This window comes from Micromys minutus, assembly GCF_963924665.1.
Source record: "Micromys minutus genome assembly, chromosome: 3".
Classification (NCBI taxonomy): domain Eukaryota; kingdom Metazoa; phylum Chordata; class Mammalia; order Rodentia; family Muridae; genus Micromys; species Micromys minutus.
Window position 1 is genome coordinate 81,575,292 of NC_137972.1, and position 21,232 is coordinate 81,596,523.

General features: G+C 45.6%; 1 protein-coding gene across 2 annotated transcripts in view; it reads right to left on the reverse strand.

Moving 5' to 3' along the window:
- Positions 1–3,838: 3,838 nt before the first annotated feature.
- Positions 3,839–21,232, reverse strand: part of HOMER2 (homer scaffold protein 2) — a 93,664-nt gene continuing 76,270 nt past the window's right edge. Inside the window, exons 4-9 of one of the 2 annotated variants that reach the window (XM_080914498.1) lie at positions 19,534–19,626; positions 16,083–16,222; positions 13,165–13,321; positions 11,188–11,298; positions 10,153–10,233; positions 3,839–9,333 (exon numbers count right to left, since the gene is read on the reverse strand). In XM_080914498.1, coding sequence (XP_080770624.1) covers positions 9,145–9,333; positions 10,153–10,233; positions 11,188–11,298; positions 13,165–13,321; positions 16,083–16,222; positions 19,534–19,626 — 771 coding nt within the window. In that variant the 3' untranslated portion in view covers positions 3,839–9,144. The remainder of the gene's footprint in view (positions 9,334–10,152; positions 10,234–11,187; positions 11,299–13,164; positions 13,322–16,082; positions 16,223–19,533; positions 19,627–21,232) is intronic. The other variant, XM_080914497.1, reaches the window with a different exon arrangement.

The following is a 21,232-nucleotide window of genomic DNA, read 5'->3' on the forward strand; positions in this document are numbered from 1 at the left end:
AGTTTTATACAGGGTATAAAAACTTCAAAGAGCAAGGAGTTCTGAAAATTATTTGAACTATTCCAGGGCATAGAAAAGGTGATAGAAAGTGGCCCAAGATATATTTTAAAGGAAGTTCACATAAAAACACCTGACAAAGACAGCAGAAAAATCATAAACACTCATCATATTAATAAGATATGAAATTTCAAAATAAAAGGAACAGATGAAATCAAGAAGAGCTTTTTCTCGTTATAAAGCTCTTAATTTTATTCTGCAAGTAAGAGGCAACTTTTGTAGAAAAATCTGAAAGCATAAATAAGACAAAGTAAAAATGTACCAAAGACCAACCAATCATGAGCAACCACTGTTAACATCAAAAGGAGATGTATATTCAAAGAATAGTGCACTGTGCCTACATCAAGGTTTTGGAGAAACAGAGGGAGGGCTTAACTACAACGACGCATCATAAGTCATGATAGAGAAAATTATATGAATAGCTTGATAGGTGTTAAAAATTCATTTCCTAAAATCCAACACCCATGACTAAAACCCAATACCCATGATTTGTAAGACCTAACACCCATGATTTGTAAAACCCAACACCCATGATTTGTAAAACCCAACATCCATGACTAAAACTCCAACACCCATGACTAAAACCTCAACACCATGACTAAAACCTCAACACCCATGACTAAAACCCAACACCCATGACTAAAACCCAACACCCATGACTAAAACCCAACACCCATGACTAAAACCCCAACATCCATGACTAAAACCCCAACATCCATGACTAAAACCCAACACCCATGACTAAAACCCCAACATCCATGACTAAAACTCCAACATCCATGACTAAAACCCCAACACCCATGACTAAAACCCAACACCCATGACTAAAACCCCAACACCCATGACTAAAACCCCAACACCCATGACTAAAACCCCAACACCCATGACTAAAACCCCAACACCCATGACTTGTAATATTGCTAGCAAACTAGAGACACAAAAGCATGACTTGAATTTACAACCAAGAGTTGCATGTGTGCTTCTGCAAAGACACTGCAATATCCTTACCAAGGGGAATGTATGTGAAGAGGCGTGTTCAAGACTAGCACAATCATAGACAGCTTTGTCACTGTTACAGGGGGGCTGGTCAGTATGGGAAGGCAAGAAAGCAAAAATTCTCGACGTAATATTACCATCACCAATCAAGCTATCACCTACAAGGAAGGCAAATTAAATCAAGACCAAAAGGATTAGAATAATAAGAATTAGTGACTGGCTAGACAGAAATGAAATGGACTTGTTTGCAGACATTCTTATGCAGATAAAAATGAGGTAGATTGATCGCTGCTTCCTGATGGTCAAGATCTTCTCCGAGAGAACACACACAGCAGAGGGGCTGTGTCAAACTATCAAACTGATAAAACACTGTGGGGGGGGGGGGGGAACTTTACATAATGGTTGAGCATCTTGGATCAGAGGAAATTTTAATTATAGGAGATTTTGATTTTCTGTGTTTTTTTTTTATGTCTAAATTTATGTAATGTTTATTTGCTGTCCTCAAATAGAAACCCGAGGGAAAGGATTTTCACTAACAAAGCAGCGTTATACCTATATAACAGTAAACTGTTAGAAACAATCTCATTTACAGCAATAACCACAATGAAAAATTACCTTTATAAAAATAGACCGAACATTATAAATTCACCAAAACAAAAGAGGTTATAGAGATGAATTCAATTTCCAATGATTCCAAAATTTACAAAATGGCCCCTGAATTTCTTTTGGAAATATTAGTATAGAAAATAGACTAGGAGATTAAAAAAATCATTAGTGGTGATTTTAAACCTAAAGTTAGCATTACCAAACAGTCTAGTCTCAGCAGACTATGCACACAGGTAACTAAGTACAGCATTGCTTACACACCCTAGAAAGGCGGGGTACATAAAATGCAATTTGATATCAGTAGAGAAAGGGTCACCCTCCCCAACCCCCTGAAAATAGTGTTGGTACAATTTAGAAATAAATTAGGAATAGAATAAAAGGGTAGTTTTGTTGATTTTGTTTTGGGGTCAAGATTTCACTGTACAACCCTGGCTGGCCTGAAATTTACTTTGTAGACCAGGTTGGCCTCAAACTCACAGAGATCTGCCTGCCTCTGCCTCCTGAAACTTTCTTTCCTGCTGATTGTCTTCCACCTTCTAACTACTGGATTACAGAGTCCCACCATGATTGTCCCCCACCTCCTAACTACTGGATTACAGAGTCCCACCATGATTGTCCCCTACCTCCTAACTACTGGATTACAGAGTCCCACCATGATTGTCCCCCACCTCCTAACTACTGGATTACAGAGTCCCACCATGATTGTCCCCCACCTCCTAACTACTGGATTACAGAGTCCCACCATGATTGTCCCCCACCTCCTAACTACTGGATTACAGAGTCCCACCATGATTGTCCCCCACCTCCTAACTACTGGATTATAGAGTCCCACCATGATTGTCCCCCATCTCCTAACTACTGGATTACAGAGTCCCACCATGATTGTCCCCCACCTCCTAACTACTGGATTACAGAGTCCCACCATGCCTGGCTGAGATCAGAGATTCCACAGAAGAAAGGAGGATAATGAAGGTACAAGAACAATACACCAATGAACAGAGTAGGCTGTGATTAGAATCAGAAAAACTTTCACAAACATGACAGCAAAAAGGAAAAGACTAAAAAAATTTCTTCTTAATGTGAAAGCATTTCTATAAAAGCCATGATAGAACTTTTTTATAACATTTATGAGAAAACTTTGAAATCAACGAGACCTCTGTATGTGGTGGAGCAAGCCTATTCCAGCACTTGGAAGGCTGAGGCAGGAGGATTGCCACACATATAAGGCTAGTGTGGTCTGCACAGAGAGTTCCAGGCTAGCCACAGTTATATGGTTGAGACCTTGTTTCAAAAATAAATAAATAAATAAAAATAAAAAGCAAACAAAAGGGAGGTTGGGTGGTGGAAAGATGGCTCAGTGGTTAAGTGCACTAGCTACAGTTTCAGAGGACCTGGGTTTGAGTCCCAGCACCCACACGGCAGCTCACAGCTTTCTGTAACTCCAGTTCCAGGGGATCTGATGCCCTCTCTTCTAGGGTCCTTAGATATCAGGCACACAAGTAGTATGCATATACTTTAAAGGGAAGAAAAAAAATGAATGAGACCACTAAAGACCTTATAAGAAGGCAGGCCTGAGGCCAGGCGGTGGCACACATCTTTGATCCCAGCACCTGGGAGGCAGAGGGGGCAGGTCTTGCTAATGAGGATAATACTTTAATGAAAACAAAAATGTGACTTCTTATCTGCTGCCTCCATGATGATGGCAGAGCTAGAGAGGGAGTGGGGTGCTCACAGATACTCAAGGGACGGTAGAGTTGGTAGGGGCATACTTCTGAAAGGTAATATGAAGTGCTACATTTAAAAGTCCTAATAATGTGCATGCCTCCTTTCTTATTAGTTAAAGTGGGGCTACGTTATGCTGCAGTAAATCCCCAACCCTGAAATCCCGGTGGTAAAACCCATAAGTCTGTCACTATGTGTGCCACATGTCTGTGCCAACCACAGGCAAGGCAGGGTTCCAGGACCATGTAGTCACTCAAGGCTGGGAGAAGCCTTGGCGAAGGGTCAGAGACACCGGGGTCAGGCACGGCGCACTCCACAGTCCTGGTGGCATCTCGGACACCTCTGCTCATCACTGACCAGAATTATTCACAGGCCTTGAACAGCTGATCACCAAGGAAGGGGCTGGTGAGTGGAGTCTCTCACGTGTTTAGGTAGGAAAGGAACTAGGGTCTGGAGATCAGAAAAGGCTAATAATAGAAATTTATTCTAAGCAAATATTCTAAACAGTTTACAAAGATGTCAGAACAATTTTTACTGGGTCCTGACTACAAAAGTAGAAAACTGGAAACAGCTTGAATATCCAAGGAGTGACCGGCACAGTGGTTAAAAAGTAATAGTTGTGTACCCACCCACAGAGAAACACGTTTGCAAGACAGCGTCTAAGGGACAAGTGAGTTATCAGAAGAGTGTGTATGAGGCCAGGACATTCCATAGAAAAGGAGCTGTGTGAGGAGTCACACGGGTTAGCTACAATCAGATGGGGACGCCGAGGAGTCACACGGGTTAACAGTGGTTACAATCAGATGGTGGAACAGCAGTGATCTTTTTTTGTTCCTTTATCTTTAGTTTCATTGAAAAAAAATGATCTATTACTTATATTCCAAAAAAAAAAGTATTTTAAAAAAATGACTCATGAAACAATTTGCTTATCCAATCCATACTAAGCATTAAGCTCTTGTGGAGATGTGAGAAATGCCTTCCTGCTATCACATCGTGAGGCCCCACACAATGGAAGTGACAATCAGGCCTTCCTGTCAAAGGTGGAACAGCACGGGGACATCGACGCTCCCCACGCTGCGAGGCATCAGGTCTGCTGCTCCCCTGCTCTGGTCCGTGTGGGCCTCTGCAGGGACCCCTGTCACCCATGGCCACTCGGCAGCAAGTGCTACACTGTCAAAGAGAACTGTACAATTTCACACAAAACCGGATTCCAGAACATTCACCACCACCACCAGAAATATTCAGACTCCTCCTGGTTGTGGAGTTGTGGTTGAATTGCTAATTTTGTCTCTGGCTTTCCTTGACGCTTCCTCCCCCAGTGCCCGCATGCACACACACATAGGAACATTTCATACAGCTCAAAATCCCTGCCAAAGTCACCTTCTTGCCAGGCTTGTTTTTAAAGAGGGATTTATATTCTTTAGAAAGGTGTACGGAAAGGACATGTAAATATCTCACACTTCTATTTAGGGATCTGCCTCCAAACTGTCACATCCACTATCCCCAGAATATAGTGGATTTCTTTGGGGTGAAGCCATGTACTCAGAAGTCATGGTCTAGGTAAATCGCGCCTATCACTCAAGATATGTGTGGACATTGAATTGAAAGCTTCTGGTTAATGTTGAAAGTGCTTCAAAATCCAGTGATGTCCCCAAGAATCAACCGTGTGTAACTTCTAGTGATTCACTTCACAGAGCAGTGTCTGGTGCTCCCTGAAGGGCATCTTTGCTTGACTGCCCTGTTTCCAAGCATGCACCTGGCTGCGTGTGAGGTCTGTTGGGTCTCATTCACAGTTGCCCCTGGTGTCTGCAGAAGAGGAGTCTTGTCTATAGGAAGAACCCCTGCTATGGGCTAGCTCCTGATGCTTTTGGGCTGCATGTGAGCTATCACACACTCACATCAAATGCAGAATATGTACCTACCCAAAGCATGGCTAAAGGCTGTGGCTGTGGGACTTGCTGGTTGGAGAGCAGCTTCCCCTGTGGACAGCCTGTCATGTGTACTCTACCCACGGGATGTGTCTGTGCCTCCCATCTGTGTCTCATCTGGACCAGCCAACCATCTCCGGGCCTGTCTGCCATTGAAGGCCTCCCCCCTCTTTAAAAAGACAAGTGTACCTCCATTAAAGCCATCAGCAAAGAATTCAAAGCCAGACAGTGTTCCAGCAAACTGGCTTCTCCAAACACAGAGATCATTGCAGAGATCCCTACAAAGAAGAATCATTCAAAAGAAACAGTCCTCACTGTGTATGGGGAACAATGCCGCCTCATCCCTGCCGGCTGTTCTTTGCTGTGGTGGACACACTGAAATTAATATAGTCGCAACATGTTTTTAATAGGGCAGAAGATTGTTTATTTCTTCTTGGCATTTAAGGGACACTAAGGAGAGAGTGACAATATGGCTCATAGGAGAACAGTGGGTCAAGGTCCAGGAGACCCAAGAGCCCACGCTGCTGTCCACAGCTGGGTTACTCTGGGCGTGCTACTCTGCCCCTGCTTCCTGTTGATGACCTCACCCAGTTAAGGTCTAAAGTGGCTGCTCCTGGGGAGATGATTGGGGGTCTAGCATGAGCTGCTTCTCTCCCAATCCTTCCCTCCAGTGGTCTCTCAGCTCTAGGCACCAGAAGCCCTACTGCCCCACCCCAGACCCAGGTCAGAAATGCATGTGGATCATGGTTAATGGGTTCTGAGGGTTTTCTTGGCCTCTGTTGGGCTCCATGCAGATGACAACAGAACTCCAGCTAATCAAGGTGCAGACTGCTAGATCTCATCTGACACCAGGCTCTGGAGGCAGCACCCTGTGGCTGTAACTGCTGGGCAGAAGCAGCTCACACCTATCTGCACAGGGTTCGAGGTTGACAACAGCCCTAAGACTGGGCTGGACGTCATGTTAAATGAAGGTATGTTCCACCAGTGTAGATGGATACGGAACAGTTTCAGTGGGTGGTTTGCTCCGTACAGGGTCTACCTTTTACAGTGCCCGAGGCTGCAGACAGGGCCAGCCTATTGTTGACCGTCCAGGCTCTTCCTGGGTCATGATTGTTCTTAAAAGAAAAGCAGGGGGCTGGAGAGATGGCTCAGCGGTTAAGAGCACTGACTGCTCTTCCAGAGGTCCTGAGTTTAATTCCCATCAACCACATGGTGGCTCACAACCATCTGTAATGGGATCTGACACCCTTTCCTGGTGTGTCTAAAGACAGCTGCAGTGTACTCACATACATAAATTAAATAAACATTAAAAAAATAAAGCAAATGGAGAATCATGAGGTCTTTAGAGGAAACAGATCAAAGGGAGGTTCAGTGCTTTTTTCAGTTTTTAACTGTGGAGCCTAAATCACTCTTCAGGGGACTTAGTAGTCTCTTAGGCTCATGTGCTGTGGCAGTTTGGGGGCTGCTTGAGTCCAAGAGTAAAAAAACTCTATTTCCCCCACCTGCTGGCTACAGGAAGCTTGCCAAACCTTCTGGTAGCTAACAATAAGGATCACGAGTCTCACCCTTACAGTCTTACTGTGCTCACAACTTCTAGAACTTTCTACATTTCCAATTCAGTAGCTTTAGAAAGTGTCCTCATATGATCATGTCACCAGATCATACTCCAGCCAGCCAGGAGAGCTCCCTCCTTGTGATGATGTCTCCTACAGAGGCTCATCTGAACCTAAGCTGAGGGTCCTAGTGTCCACTGCTCTTGGGAGACATGTGCCCAGGCTGCTGGCAGGCAAAGGGGCCAGGATAAGAAGAACCTTAGCCCACGCTGGGTCACAGCTAACCCAGTCTCCAGTCTATGTTCTCTTGGTGCAGCAGGAGCAGCTGCTACTGACTTGAGAACATTGGGAACTGTGGGAAAGGCAGGGCTGGCAGCACCCTGGGCTGGTTACATCAGAGGTGACCACTCTGTTGAATAAAATATCCCACTTGATGGTGTTACCCCCTAACATACCCTAGCCTTCCATATCACCAGCCTTCCTCCCTTCCTTATCCCAACTGAGTTCCTTGCTCAGAGTGACACATCAGCCACTGCAAGGAAAGATGGGGACTTGGAAGTCACCACAGGGCCTGGGTTTCTAATATGCAGGCCTAGCCCCTTCCTCAGGCTGTTTTCTCATTCCAGAGGGAGAATTTCTGACCCCATGTGGACACAGCTAGAGGGCTCTTAGAGGGGTACGAACAATGTTTTCCTTGCCCAAGGCATTTAGAAGTGTTGGACTTAACACACCTTGCTTCCTGTGTGCAATCTCCTGAGGAGGAATGCCTGTAGCCTGAATGTCCAATGGCTCCACTAAGAAGTTCTCTGTGAGCAGAGAGATTTTTGGCTGCAGGCCCTTCCTTAGCAGGAACCGGGAAAGGGAAGGCAGACCTGGGAGGACTGTTGCTGTCACTAAGGCTAAGGGCTGCCACCTGAGGGGTTCGAACCCTCACAGCTTGCAGGATGGCTTTGCTATTGTTCAAAACCCAGCACGGGGAGCTCAGCCTGTCTTCTAAGCCCAGGGCAGCTCCTATACCACGCTTTCCCAGTTCCCAGAAAGTCTGCGACTACAGGCCTGGAAGAGAAGGTGTCCCCCAAAGGCAATGTCCTCTAGAGGGATCATGGCAGGGGTCCCTGCAGGAGGGTCTCAGTCTGCAGTGATTACTGTGATTACCTGTCATGCCTCAGCCACGTCTAGGTCTGAGTATAGTAAACTGCATTCATTTCTGATAATTACTTCAGCACAACAAAGATGATGTGCTGTTCAACAAGGGTCTGAGCTCTGCTACGGGGTTTGATTAAAACACTAAATTCTGTTTATATGTTTAAGTGAATGAATGTTTATTAAGCACCTATTATGTGTCCAGACTGTGCTAGACACCCTCCCTGTATTCTGTTTCCCACAGCTTAAGCATCTGGTCTGAAATTTAAAAACAAAAACAAACAAAACAAAAAACAACAACAACAACAACAAAAAGAACATTGTTGCAACTGTAACAAATCAGAGGAGGATGGGTCATAGTAGGTACAAGTAATTCCCTGTCCATAAGCTCACCCCAAAATTTCTGGTTTGTCTTCCCATTGGACAAGTCTCCACTAAATTGTTCGTTTCAAGTAGGTATATCTGACCTACAGCCCAAAGGCCACATGCAGCCAAGGGTAACTAGGAATGAGCTCCAACCCAAAATAGTATATTTTCTTAAAACATTTTAAGGTTTGTTTGGTTGGGTTTTTTTTTTTTTTTTGACAATTATTTCTTTTTGGGTAAGTGTCAATTGTGTAGTTTTTGAGTGTGAACTCTGTGGATGATGATGTCATAACTTAAAAAGGTTAGCTACATCTGCTAAGGCAACAAAATGCATACTGGGAAAAGATGCTCCCTCCATGTGCTCACGGTCTAGAATCTGCTGGAGAGTCACACACACTAAATGCCACACAGCAGAAGGCGCCCAAAGGCTTGTCGTAAAGGAAAATGATACTTGGATTAGAAAATACCCCCCCCTTCCCCAGTTTACAGGGTTGCAACAGCCCTTAAGGGAAGATCTAAACATCCCTGCCCTGACTGTAAATGGCTAAGGTAGACCAAGTTCTGGATTCCTGAGGCAGAAGCTTCCAGTTGTCCACAACCTCACAAAGTCAGAGAAGTGAGAAATGTTCTATTCTGGAGGCGTGAGTGGACGGCACAACTGGCCTAGAGACAGACACAACTCGCCTGCATTTACAGAAGCAGATGGAGAATGCCAGATGCCTACTTCAACTCTCACACACACTTCCAGCTCCCCATCTAGGCCCCGCCCCGCCCTAGTTATCTGTGCCTAATTTGGAGAGTCCCCGGCGGAAGTCGTGGAGGTCATCGATCTTCCCATCCAGCACCTCAAGGAAACTCTTCAGCTCCCCCTTCAGGTGGCGCTGGCGGTATTTACTCTCCTCGATGTCCGTCTTTAGAGACCTCACTTTGTCTTCCAAGTTTTGATTGTCTCTTTCTGCTGCCTGATGAGACAAAAGGGAGAGGTGTCAGGAAAACTGTCGAACCCCAACCAAACACTCACCACTCAGGTCAGTAAGGGGGCATCTGGTGGTTTTCCTACAGAAGAATTAAAAGGCCTGAACACCCCAAGCAGCAACCAGAAATGCAGAGACCTGCTCAAGGCCATGTCACAGAGGTTCCGACAGAAAACCAGAAGTCTGAGGCCCGGTCTTTGTTTAGACACTACCAAAGCCAGAGCAGGTGGGCAGTAACGTGGCCTGCTTTCTTAACTTCTACCCAACCTCTCATCCTTTGTGAGGGAGGACTCTTAATGCCACCGAAGAGCTTTCTTCTGTGGTGCTAAACAAGGACTTTCTTGACCATGTGCCCTGAAACTGGTTATCGATGCAGTTCTGGGGTTGTGTAATTCAATCAAGTGCCCCTTGTGTAGGTCAAGGGGACTGGGGGAGAAGGAAACCCCTCATTTTGTAGACTGGGGAGCTGAGGTGGTGAGGAAGGCAGGTTTAAGGTCAGCATCCAAATCCAACAGCTAAAAAGAGGCCAGGGTGGACTTGTACCTGACCCTGTCCAGACACCCAGGCGACTCTCATGTCCCCTCCTGACTGGCTGTGGTTCTGCAGGGATTTCCTGTGAGTGAGAAACTTATCACCCACACTCTGGCTGTGCACAAGAACCTCTGTGTAAGCCACTGAGGCAGCAGAGGTGCTCCTGATGCATCATCACTAGCAGTTTGTAAGTGGGAACCATCCTAGGTGTAAACCTGAGAGGGAATGGAGTAGTTAGGGACATGCCAATCACCTCAAGACAATGCACACCCTTACCTCTAACTTCTCAGAGACATATTCACACTCGGACATGAGCTGAGGTATGATTTCACTTTGTTTTCGGAGATCTTTCAACTCCTAAGGGAGACAGACATTTTTAAAGACACACACACACACACACACACACACACACACACACACACAGAGAGAGAGAGAGAGAGAGAGAGAGAGAGAGAGAGAGAGACGGAAACAGAGACAGAGACAGAGAGAGGAGGGAGGGAGAGGTAAGTAGACAGACAGACAGATTAAAGCATACTCTTGAGAATTGCTGACTTGTGTGTGCACTGGTGTGTGCTGCTCTGGGAACCTGTCTTGCTCACTTGAATAACAATGGAGGGATGCCATTCTGAAGCATGCATGGCTCTAAGGGTGCACCTAGTATATGATACATCACCACATGAAATCTGTAATGGCATGTAAATGTATTTTTACAGTTGCTGCTTTGTGATGGTAAGAACGGAGACCTGGGGAGGTCTCACTGGCTTGCCCGTGTCCCAGTGCCGTGTGCTTAACTTTCTGTCTCCCAGAATTTGAATGACCGTGGGAAGGAAAAGCCTAGCTACCTGAGCCTGACGGCTGAATTCTGCCCCCACAGGCTGGTACTCTGTAAAGCTGACTGTGGCTTTTGGGAAATCTTTTATTTTTCCCAGAAGGCACCTCATGTATCCCAGGCTGGTGTTAATGAAGGTGGCCTTTGGACTCCTGATCCTCTGCCTCTACGAGCTCTGGGGTTCTAGGTATGTGCTACCATGGTGGTTCACACATGGGGCTCAAACCCCAGGAATTTATGAACGCTAGGCAAGCACTCTACCTACTGAGCCATATCTTCCACCCTCAGCTCACTCTTGGATGTCATAAATAGAAGGCTCTGGCTCTCAGGGGAAGCTGAACTGTAGCCCAGCCCTGATTCCTTATTCTGAAGTCCAGGCAGTTGCCAGCGTCCCACGCCATCTGTCCTGCTTTGAACAGAGATCAGAGGTCGCCGTACAAGGCAGGGGACCCCCAGGGCCCCTCTCAGAGCTCTTCACTCACCGTCTCCTTCTCTCGGACCTCTGACTCCAGCTCCTCGATCCTCCTCTTCAGCTGGGTGTTCTTCTCCTTCTCCCTGTTTATCTCTCCGCACTGTTCTTCCAGCTCCTCAATCTTAAAGGACAGGACAGTCAAGGAGAGCTTGCCATGATGACTTTTATGCTTTCTTCTCAAATACAGCACTGTATAGGTACGCTGCAGCTCCCATGAGCTGTCTGCCCGTTTGCCTGAGATTTGCTACTTAATCCCAGTAGGGCCAGTGAACTGTGAGACCCAGCCTATGTGCTGGGCTTCTGAACTTCTCTCATGGCCACATGGGAGCTGGCTCAGGTTTGCTTTAAGGATCATCAGAGGCCAGATGTCCCCTGAATTGATCTGTTTTTTTTTTTTTTTCCCCAAGAATGCCTTTTACATCATTTTAATCATGTCCTGACTTGCTCGGTTTCGTCTCGAGGGTTTGAGATGGCGAAGTAGAGAATTTAGCAGCGCTACTGGACGGGAGCTACCAAATGGAAATCAAAGATATCTCAATCACTGAATAGCAAGATGACTTCCACACAGAAGGGCCCTGGCTGAGGAGCAGTGTGAGTGGGGTGCCATCTTCAAGGCTGATGGGCAAATCCCAAGCCTGCATCTTTTCCTGGGTCTGACTGTGCAGAAAGGATAGCCAAGCGGAGTGACAGAACCAAGTCTTTGTATCCTGACACCGTCACCGGCTGCTCAGCAGTTCTTGGAAACCAAAATGTGTGTGCAGAGTGGATGGTGGGAGAGAAGCCAACAGACCATCCAAAAGCAGACACACTGCACTGCCACACTCAGACGATGCCAGTCTTTGACATAAGGCCTTTCTCTGTAGCTGCACCAACCCCAGGAGCTAACCCATCAGTCCCAGCCAACACTGAGTCCCAGCTTCTACCTCCAGCCTAGGAATCAAGCACGTTTAGAGTGCCTGAGGGAGGCCCATGCCCTCCCAGGGAGCCTGCTCTGGGTAACACTAGGCCACACCTCAGCACTGCCTTTGGCTAACACACTCATACCAGAGGGAGAAATTCCATCTTTCACTTGAAAATGAGGAGCAATCGATCTCTCTGGCAGGCAGGATCAGCCAGGGCTCAGATAGAAACATGCAGAGTCAGCAGCTGGCCTGGTGCCCTGGCTGTCAGCACATTTGTCACAGCGATGGAAAATGAAAATGACAAGAGGCAGCTCTGTGGGCAGTTAGTGCCCAAGCTCCACTACAGTGGTTCTGCCCGAGCCAGTCAGGGCAAGTAACACACGTGGGTCAAGAACCATGTCCCCAGAAATCCTGCACTATGGAGTGTTCTCTGAAGGCCCGTGTGCTCACACTCCGGGGTTCATGGGCCCACACATCACAGTCTAAAAGAAACTGAAAAGGAAAAGCAACGCGAGGGTCTCTGCACGGGGTCCTCACAGTACCACAGTACTCAGATGAGAGTGAGGTTAGAGCTGCTTACAGAGAAATTTTAAATAAAATTAAATTAAACCCTCAGTCATCAAAGTAGGACAACAGAGAGTTGCTCAGCGTTGGCACCCACCTTTCTCCTCTCTTAACACTGTATTACTCTTTGGCTTCCAAATTTACATTTTTAGAAATAATGATTTGGATGGGAACAGGGTCTCTGTGAAATTAGATTCAGCATTTCCCGGACCAATCTCTCATTTGTCGTTTGGTTCCCTTTCCTCCACTGGAGAGCCCAAGTCACACCACAGGATGCTCACCTACGGCAGAAGGCCAGCCTAGCGGGGGTACGGGGAACCCATGACAGGGATTTCTGGTTCACTTTCCCTTAGCAACAGGAATTCAAGGTCAATAATTTTCATGATTGAAGTCCCACTAAGAAAGGCAGGAAGACGGAGCTTTGGAGGAGAAGGTGAAAATGTCTTCCTCCTGCCCGTGGGGTGAAGAGCTCCCCGCGGCCCGCCCCAGCCAGCCTTGTCCCGCTGGCTGCTGAAACCCACCTTGCTGCGGAGCCTGTCATTCTCATCCCTGCAGACTGAGAACTGCCTCTTCCACTGTTCCACGCTGGCCGCCGACTCCTGCAGCGCCGTGGTCAGCCGGGCGTTGCTCTCCCGCAGGGTCTGCAGCTCCATCTCCCACTTCTTCACATTGGCAGCACTGGAGGGGTGATGGGCGGTGACAGAGATTAGGGGTGGTATCCATCACACTGGTGGGCACCTCCATCTGCTGAGGAGTGGGAAGCTGGCCATCCCTTGACCCGCGCCCCCAGGAAAGCTCAAACTTTAGTCTACCGGTCAATTTTGGGTCTCTTTGCCCCAACCTGCAGAAGGGACTGGAGTCTCTCTGGTGCGAACTTGCCACTTTGCCCACTTCTTTAAAAGTTGCCTTAGAAGAGGGGCTGGGATCGAGCCGTTCTCCAGAGCACATACTACAGCCAGTCTCAGCTTTGAGCTCTCTCAGTGAAGATCTTTCAAACCAAAGGGGCCAGGCTTCCCTCGGTTTCCCTTAGCCCTGCTTTCATTTCCTTGTTTTAGAGCCAGATAGTCACAGTACTGAATGTGACCAGAGCTGATGACCAGCGCCAGACAGGACAAACCCGCAGGAAACTCCATTGGCAGGCAGAGCAACAGCTTAGTCTGTAAGGGGCTTGTCACGGTGGGCAGGAGGACCTGAGTCTGACTTAGAGCACAGATGGAAACCCCTGCTGGGAGGCAGAGGAAGGAGGCTCTGAATTTGTTGTCGGCCAGTGGAAATGATTGGTGAATTCTGGGTAAGTGAGAGACCTTACCTCAAAACAAAAACCAAACCAAACCAAATCAAACCATCACAAACAAAACAGAACAAGAGCCAGGCATAGCGGTGCACACCTTTAACCTAGCACCAGAGAGACAGAGGCAGGCAGATCTCCGTGAGTTACAGCCAAGGTTCCTGGGAGACCCTGTCTAAAACCAAGCAAAACAAGAAAAAGGGGGTGAAAGATGGGTCACTAGATAAGAATGGTTGTTGTGAAAGCAAAGAATCAGAGTTCAAATCCTCAGTGCCATACACAAAGAAAAAACTTTGCCCAGAGAAAAAGAAGTGTCCTTTTTCTAAAGACTTAAAGAAAAAAATTTAAATATATACAACTATATCTGAACAATATGTTATCTTTCTACCTACAGCCTCATGAATCTATGATGTGACCGGAAACTGTATGTTCTCGGTTTTAAATGCCGAATACTGAACTAAAAAAAAAAAAATAGTAAAATTGTTTTTATCTGATGACTTTCAAAGGGGACTAAGAATTAAGCTGATGTAGGAAAATGGCCTCATGGCGTTTTCTCTGACTCACTTTCACTGAAAACATTTATTTTTAGGGTTGGAATATTTTCATTGGGGCACCCCACTGTGACTTAAACAACCAAAAATAGACCTCATAGTCACCTGGCGAGAGAAGAGACTGGTCAGTGTTGTCTCTGAAGCATCTAAAAGTCAGCATCCAGACGCAGAAGGTGGGATCTGAAAGTCTCTGTGCTTTCTGGAATTTCTAGGTCAGATCACAGGACTCAAGTTCCATGAGGGGCCAGGATGCTAAGCTAGGGCAGTGAATGGCAGTTCTTTGGGGGTGAGAGGGCTTCAACTGAGGCGGTGGATGGCTGGAGAGACTATCCACAGAGAGTGCAAGGAGGCAGTGCTAGGAGAGGGGAAGCTTGCCTCAGGCCTGTGAGCTTGGGCTGGCAGTCCCTTCACAAACTAGTCCAGCGGGAGAGTCTAGGTAGGATGGCTCTTACATGGGGAAGTCTGGTAAGAGAGCCTCCTAGACAGGAAGAGGGGACTGGGAATATCTGGCTGAAGTCTTCAGTCAGGTGAGGAGGGTAATGCTGGCTGTACCTAGGGCTAGTCCTGAAGGTCCCGAAACACAGGATGTGTTGTCATCTAAAATTGAAGTCTCCTTGGTATCACTATGGGAATCATGCTAATGAACAGAACCACACAGAAGAAACTAGTAGATTGCCAACTACACAGCTCCTTACAACTTCCAATTACCAGCCCCCTGTGTTTGAACTGAAGGATTGCTGATTTGAGTACCTCACGCCGTATATATTGGATGTCACACTGTATATGGTAAGTATGTAGAACTATGTGTTAACTATAAACATTTGTAAAGATTTGTTTGTGTGTGTATGTGTGGGGGTGTGAGAGCCAGTATGCGTGCACATGGGTGTGCATATAGCATGGGTGCTGTGTTCTCGGAGGCCAAAGAAAATGCTGGGTCCCATGCAGATGAAATCACAGGCAGCTATGAGCCAGCCAGTGTGGGTTTTGGCAGTGGGACTTGTTCTTTGTTTTCAAAACAACACCAACACCTTTTGCTTCCTGTCATCCTGGACATTTCTCAACTCTACTCTCATGTGTTTTATGGTTCTAGTTAATTTTATAGAGAAAATGTCTTCTTTAAACACTATCCCATTGTTATATACAGGATTATGATAGATTTTGTGTGTAACTTTTATTATTTTTCATAGTTTTTAGACCTTGTCTTTTTAAAAAAAAGCAGAATTGGAGTGTATTGATGGCTTTTTTAACATAGCTCTGAAACCTGGGTAAATAATGGGGCACACCCCCGAGAGTGTGGGTGTCAGCTCCTCGGAGAGAAGTACTGTTTCTTGTGCTCTTACATACTTTCCTTGGATGTTTAAGACTCTTTCTGGTCAGAGATGAATAAATAAGTCTTCTTCAACAATAAGAGATCCTCGCACTCTTGCACACATGCACATGTAAGTGTATCTTCGTACACACCCTACTCCAACCTCTCATACACACTCACTGACACCAGGTGACAGTGACACAGAGGTGAGAAAGACAACTGCCTGCTGGGAAAGGCTTTCAGGAAGCACAGCATGGAGAACAGAGGGTGTGGGTTCTGAAGCAACCTCACCTCTGTGTCAAAGCGATCTTCAGCTTGTCGTTCTCAGACTTGAGGTGTGTGTCGGCTGGGGTCGCATGGGAGGCCTTTTCGTCGTCCGTCCCATTGACGGTGGATGCCTGAGGAGAAGATGGGGTTTCACACCCGGATTCCTGGCCAAAGTGAAATCTGCACATGTTACTGCTTGTCCTTACACTGCAGCAAATTAGGCATAATGAGAAAATATGAGTTTATGAGTCTGGACAAACCCACTCATGGAACCAGAATGCAGTGTAGACTTGCCAGCAGAAAGGCTGACCAAGACAAGGGCCCCTGAGCACTCCACACAGCATTGGCAAATTGTGATTTACTGACCAGACGACACCTGGGGCCACCACTTAAGAGCCTTTTAAATTCAAACTTTATGCTCCTATTTTTTATGTTCAATCCCGGCCACACTTGAATATCTGGTCTCTTTAAATACCCAGGACAGAATGGACAATGGACAAAGGATTGGTATAAACAACAGAGACTGGGGAACATCTAGGAAAAGTGTCAGAAACGGGAGCAATGGACGGGTCCTGAGGCTACCGACAGTCAGATCAACGTACTTATTAAAACACAGGAACCAGATGCCGTGTCAGCTCTTGTGAGTGCTGCCTGGCACTCTTATTAATACCCTGAAGTGGTCCACGGCACGAGAAGGAAAAACCTCGTCTAATCTTGAATAAGGTCTTAGCTCTGATTCAGCCTCTATCAGGCATAAAGGTAAACAGAGGCAGCGGGAAGAGAACCACGTGTAAGTTCGACTGACCTAATTTCTGCGTTACAAACGAGAAGCTGTAAACAAAATCGAAACATAAACAGAAACCTGGGGAAGACATATGCAGGAGCACTGAAAGTAAAATTTAAAGACCGTTTCCATGTTGAAAACCTTGTCACTTTTAAAAATTAAAATAAAGATTTTATTTACCCTCCCTCCTGTGTGTGTGTGTGTGTGTCTGTGTGTGTCTCTGTATGTGTCTGTGCCTCTGTGTGTGTGTGTCTCTGTATTTGTGTGTGTGTGTCTGTGTGTGTGTCTGTGTGTCTGTGTGTGTGTGTCTGTATCTGTGTGTATGTGCCTGTGTGTGTCTGTGTGTATGTGTGTGTCTGTGTGTGTCTATGTATGTGTATATATATGTGTGTGTCTGTGTTTGTGTGTGTATTTGTGTGTGTGTCTGTGTGTGTGTCTGTGTCTGTGTGTATGTGTGTGTCTGTGTGTGTCTGTGCATGTGTGTCTGTGTGTGTCTGTATCTGTGTGTGTGTCTGTGTGTATGTGTGTGTCTGTGTGTGTCTATGTATGTGTGTATGTGTGTGTCTGTGTTTGTGTGTGTATTTGTGTGTGTGTCTGTGTGTGTGTCTGTGTGTCTGTATGTGTGTGTCTGTGTTTGTGTGTGTATTTGTGTGTGTGTCTGTGTGTGTGTATCTGTGTGTGTGTGTCTGTGTGTGTGTGTGTGTGTGTGTGTCTGCGTGTTTAGGTCAGAGAACATCTTCCAGGAGTTCATCTTCTTCTTCCACTGCATGTTCCTGGGACTGAACTTACATCATTTAAGTCATTTGGTTCGTGCCCAGTGCTCTCACCTGGGGAGACATCTGATTGGCCCAAGAGTCCTCTTTTTTGAAAAATATATTTGGATGTATTTGTACTCAGATACCCTGGAATTCCTTTAAAACACAGGACAGGTAGAAGGAGTAAGGGCCACAATGAAACAACTGGTCATGGAAGTTCATTATATAACATGTGTCTAAAATTTTCACACATTAAAAATCCAATGGCTGTGGTTGTCTGAAACAGCCTTGGATATGGTCAACTTTAGCATGGGGGGGGGGTAGGGTTCAAGAGCGGCTAATCCTACACTGAACAGCTATAGATAGTTGATGTCTACTGAAAGAGGAAGAATCAGTTCTCTTTAAGGGTGTGGCCCCGTAGGTCAGCCATGCTCCTGTGAACAGTCTCACATCCAAGAGTCTAAAGGCAGCAATATTGGACTTGGTAGATTATTTAGAAAGAAAGAAAGAACAAAAGGTGGGAGGGAGGTGGGGTGGACATGGGAGGAATACATTGTGTGAAATTCTCAAAGAATTAATAAAAAATATTATTACATATTTAATACTATATTAAAGTTTGTAAAGCCCTTAGAAATCAGTATTTTACTTGTTTGAAAAGTAAAGAAAGACTACTGATAATTACAAAAGGAGAAATGCACATAATCAATAAAAGCATGAAAACATTTAGTGTCACTAAAAATGAAAAAATCCAGTGGCAATACACTTTTCATCCATCAAATCAACACATTTTCTTAGTGAGGTGTGGGAAGAAAAGCCTTACTCATGCTGTGGGAGTCGGAATTGAACATCACTGTAGGCTAAGAGCACCTCAATGCTTTAAATGCCCACACCTCTGCCCATGTTTCCATTTCCAGAATTTATCCTGCAGAGAAGCAATCAAATGCTCAAAGATGGGCAGGAACGTTTATTACCATGGTATTTATGTTAGTGAAAAAAATAGAAAAAAAACCCAGCTGTCTCAGGAGTCCAGGGAACAAGCCATGATGAAACTGGAATATCCCCTGAGCGTTGCAGCCGGGATGCGAAAGGAATGCTGGGAACCAGGAGGAAATGGTCATGACTTGAAAAGTATTTTCTTAAAAGGTTAAAAGCAGTAGTAATAAAAAAAAGTGCCAGAAAGGTGTAATAAACTAGCGGCCTGTCTTGTGGTTGATACAGCACATGGTGACAAGACATGTTTCTGTGCTTGCTCCCCTGCTGGGGCTGAACCCAGGGGCTTTATAGCCATTATTATCATGTTTTTAAGCAGACAGCATACTCAAATCCTGTCAAAGGTGGATCTCTTCAGACTTAGAACACCATCCTCCACCTGCCTTTTGTGAAGTTAGGGAGAAGCCTGACATTCTCTTGTATCAAGCGTTTTCCCCAGTGAGCAGGAGGTGCTGAGCCGGGACATTCTGCTATGGACTTCCCAACAATCAGTAAACACACTGCCCTACCTCACACTTAAACACTGCCCATCCTCCGGGCTGCTAGATTCAGGAAAGCACAGCAACCCTGACCTAGCAGGAAGCCCCGCCCCTTTGGAAATGCTGGGAACAAATCTCGGTCTTGAACAGGCTGAGTAAGCCCAGTCCCACAAAGCCACACCCTGAGCTTTAAACCTTGTGAGTGTAGAAGTTCTTCATGGGCCAGGAGCAGGCAACCCTGACTGTATCAATACTTTTCTGTCAGAAATACAGAACTACACCTGAGAAATCCCAAAGTCTCCTGAAAACATGTCGCTTGCATCTCACCATGAGCAGGCTAATGGTTGAAGAAATGCCTTCAGAATATCCTGCTGCTAAAATTACCTGTTTCTTGCCAGGAGTGACAAGGAATAAAGAATCTCAATCACTGATCACACTCAGATGCATTTCTGGGACAAATTACTTACTTGGGAATGATTGCTTGAGGTCTCGTTTTTCTCCTGGGACTTGTCTCTGGCTAGCCTGGCGGCTTCTCTTACCTCCTGGAACTTCTCTGCAAACTGAACACGTGGATCAGTTATTAGGGCTTTGCTTTAATCTTATTCACGACCATATCCAGTACCCGCCTTCGTTATTTTGTATCCATGTTAAGCCTATAAGTTCTGTACCAATAGCAGAAAAATTCTGTCATCAAAAGTAAATAAAGAAATCCCTTTTTCCAATAAACACCACTAGTCATGGTCAGACTGGAACCAGTTTCAGAGTTACAGATACTAGCTGGATCTAGTATCTAGTAACTAAGAGGGAGCACGAATTAAGAATCCCCTGATTAACAGTAACTCATACAAAGACATTACAAGAAATACAGCTTCTCCACAGAAGGAACCCATGAGAAAGTCCACAGGCTCTGTTGGAGGCATTCAAAAACTTGTAAGTTAATGCCATGAAAAAGGGAAACAAGGCTGGCTGTGGTGTGCACACCTGGAACCCCAGAACTTGGGAGACTGTGCTGAGAGAATTGAAAGTTCAGAGCCAGTTCATGCCACATAAAGAGGTCTAGGGCAGGTGGCTATATAAACAACGAGACCCATCACACTGGCACCATCGCCAAGGCAGAACAGAAGCAGCAGCAGCAACAACCAGACACCTAAAATGTTTAGAGGAAGCTTTAGGTACAAAACAGCAAAATATCATACATAGCCTATGTTTCATTATCATGTAATTTACTTTGAAATGCTTCGAAAAGAAAAAAAGAAAAGAAAAGAAAGAAATGCTTCAAGAAAGGAGAAGCATGGTGAAATGTTAACATGGTGGTTGGTCTTCACGGTCAGCTTGATTCGATTTGCAGCCACCTTGGAGATGCACTCCTTTATAATCTTCCAAAGAGGTTTAACTGAGGAGGAAGACACAGCCTGACTGTAGATCCCATCCTGTGGGCTGGGAGCTGAGGACCAGCTTTTATCTCCCTGCTTCCTGTCCAGAGATGCTTTGGGACCAGCCAGCCACTTCCTGCCTTCCTTACCCTGATGACCAACCACACCTTCAAAGAATGAGCCAAAAGAAACCCTTCTTTAGGCTGCATTTGTCATACAATGAGGAAATGACCAACACAATTAACTGACACCTGCCTGATACGCTGTTTATTATCCTATGCTCTCTATTTTTAAAATGTTTTAATATCTCTATCATTTTAAAAGATTTATTCATTTGTTTTATGTATGTGAGTACACTGTAGCTGTCTTCAGGCACACCAGAAGAGGGCATTAAATCTCATTACAGATGGTTGTGAGTCACCATGTAGTTGCTGGGATTTGAACTCAGGACCTCTAGAAGAGCAGTCAGTGTTCTTAACCACTGAGCCATCTCTCCAGCTCTATATTTCTATAATTTAAAAACCCTAAAGGATAGAGGGCTCAACATTTAAGAGAGCACAGTGCTCTTGTAGAGGACCTAAGTTTGGTTTCTAGCACCCAGGTCAGGTGGCTCCTAACCACCTGTAACTTCAGCTCCAGTGGACCCAACACCTTTTTCTGGAGTCTCTGTGTACTGCATACAAGTACATAAATCCACAATCAGACACACATATATGAATAGTCTAAAGTAAACACTTAGAGAATCTTGAAAACAAAATCCTAAGGTCACAGGGCAATTACACCAGTTACTGGC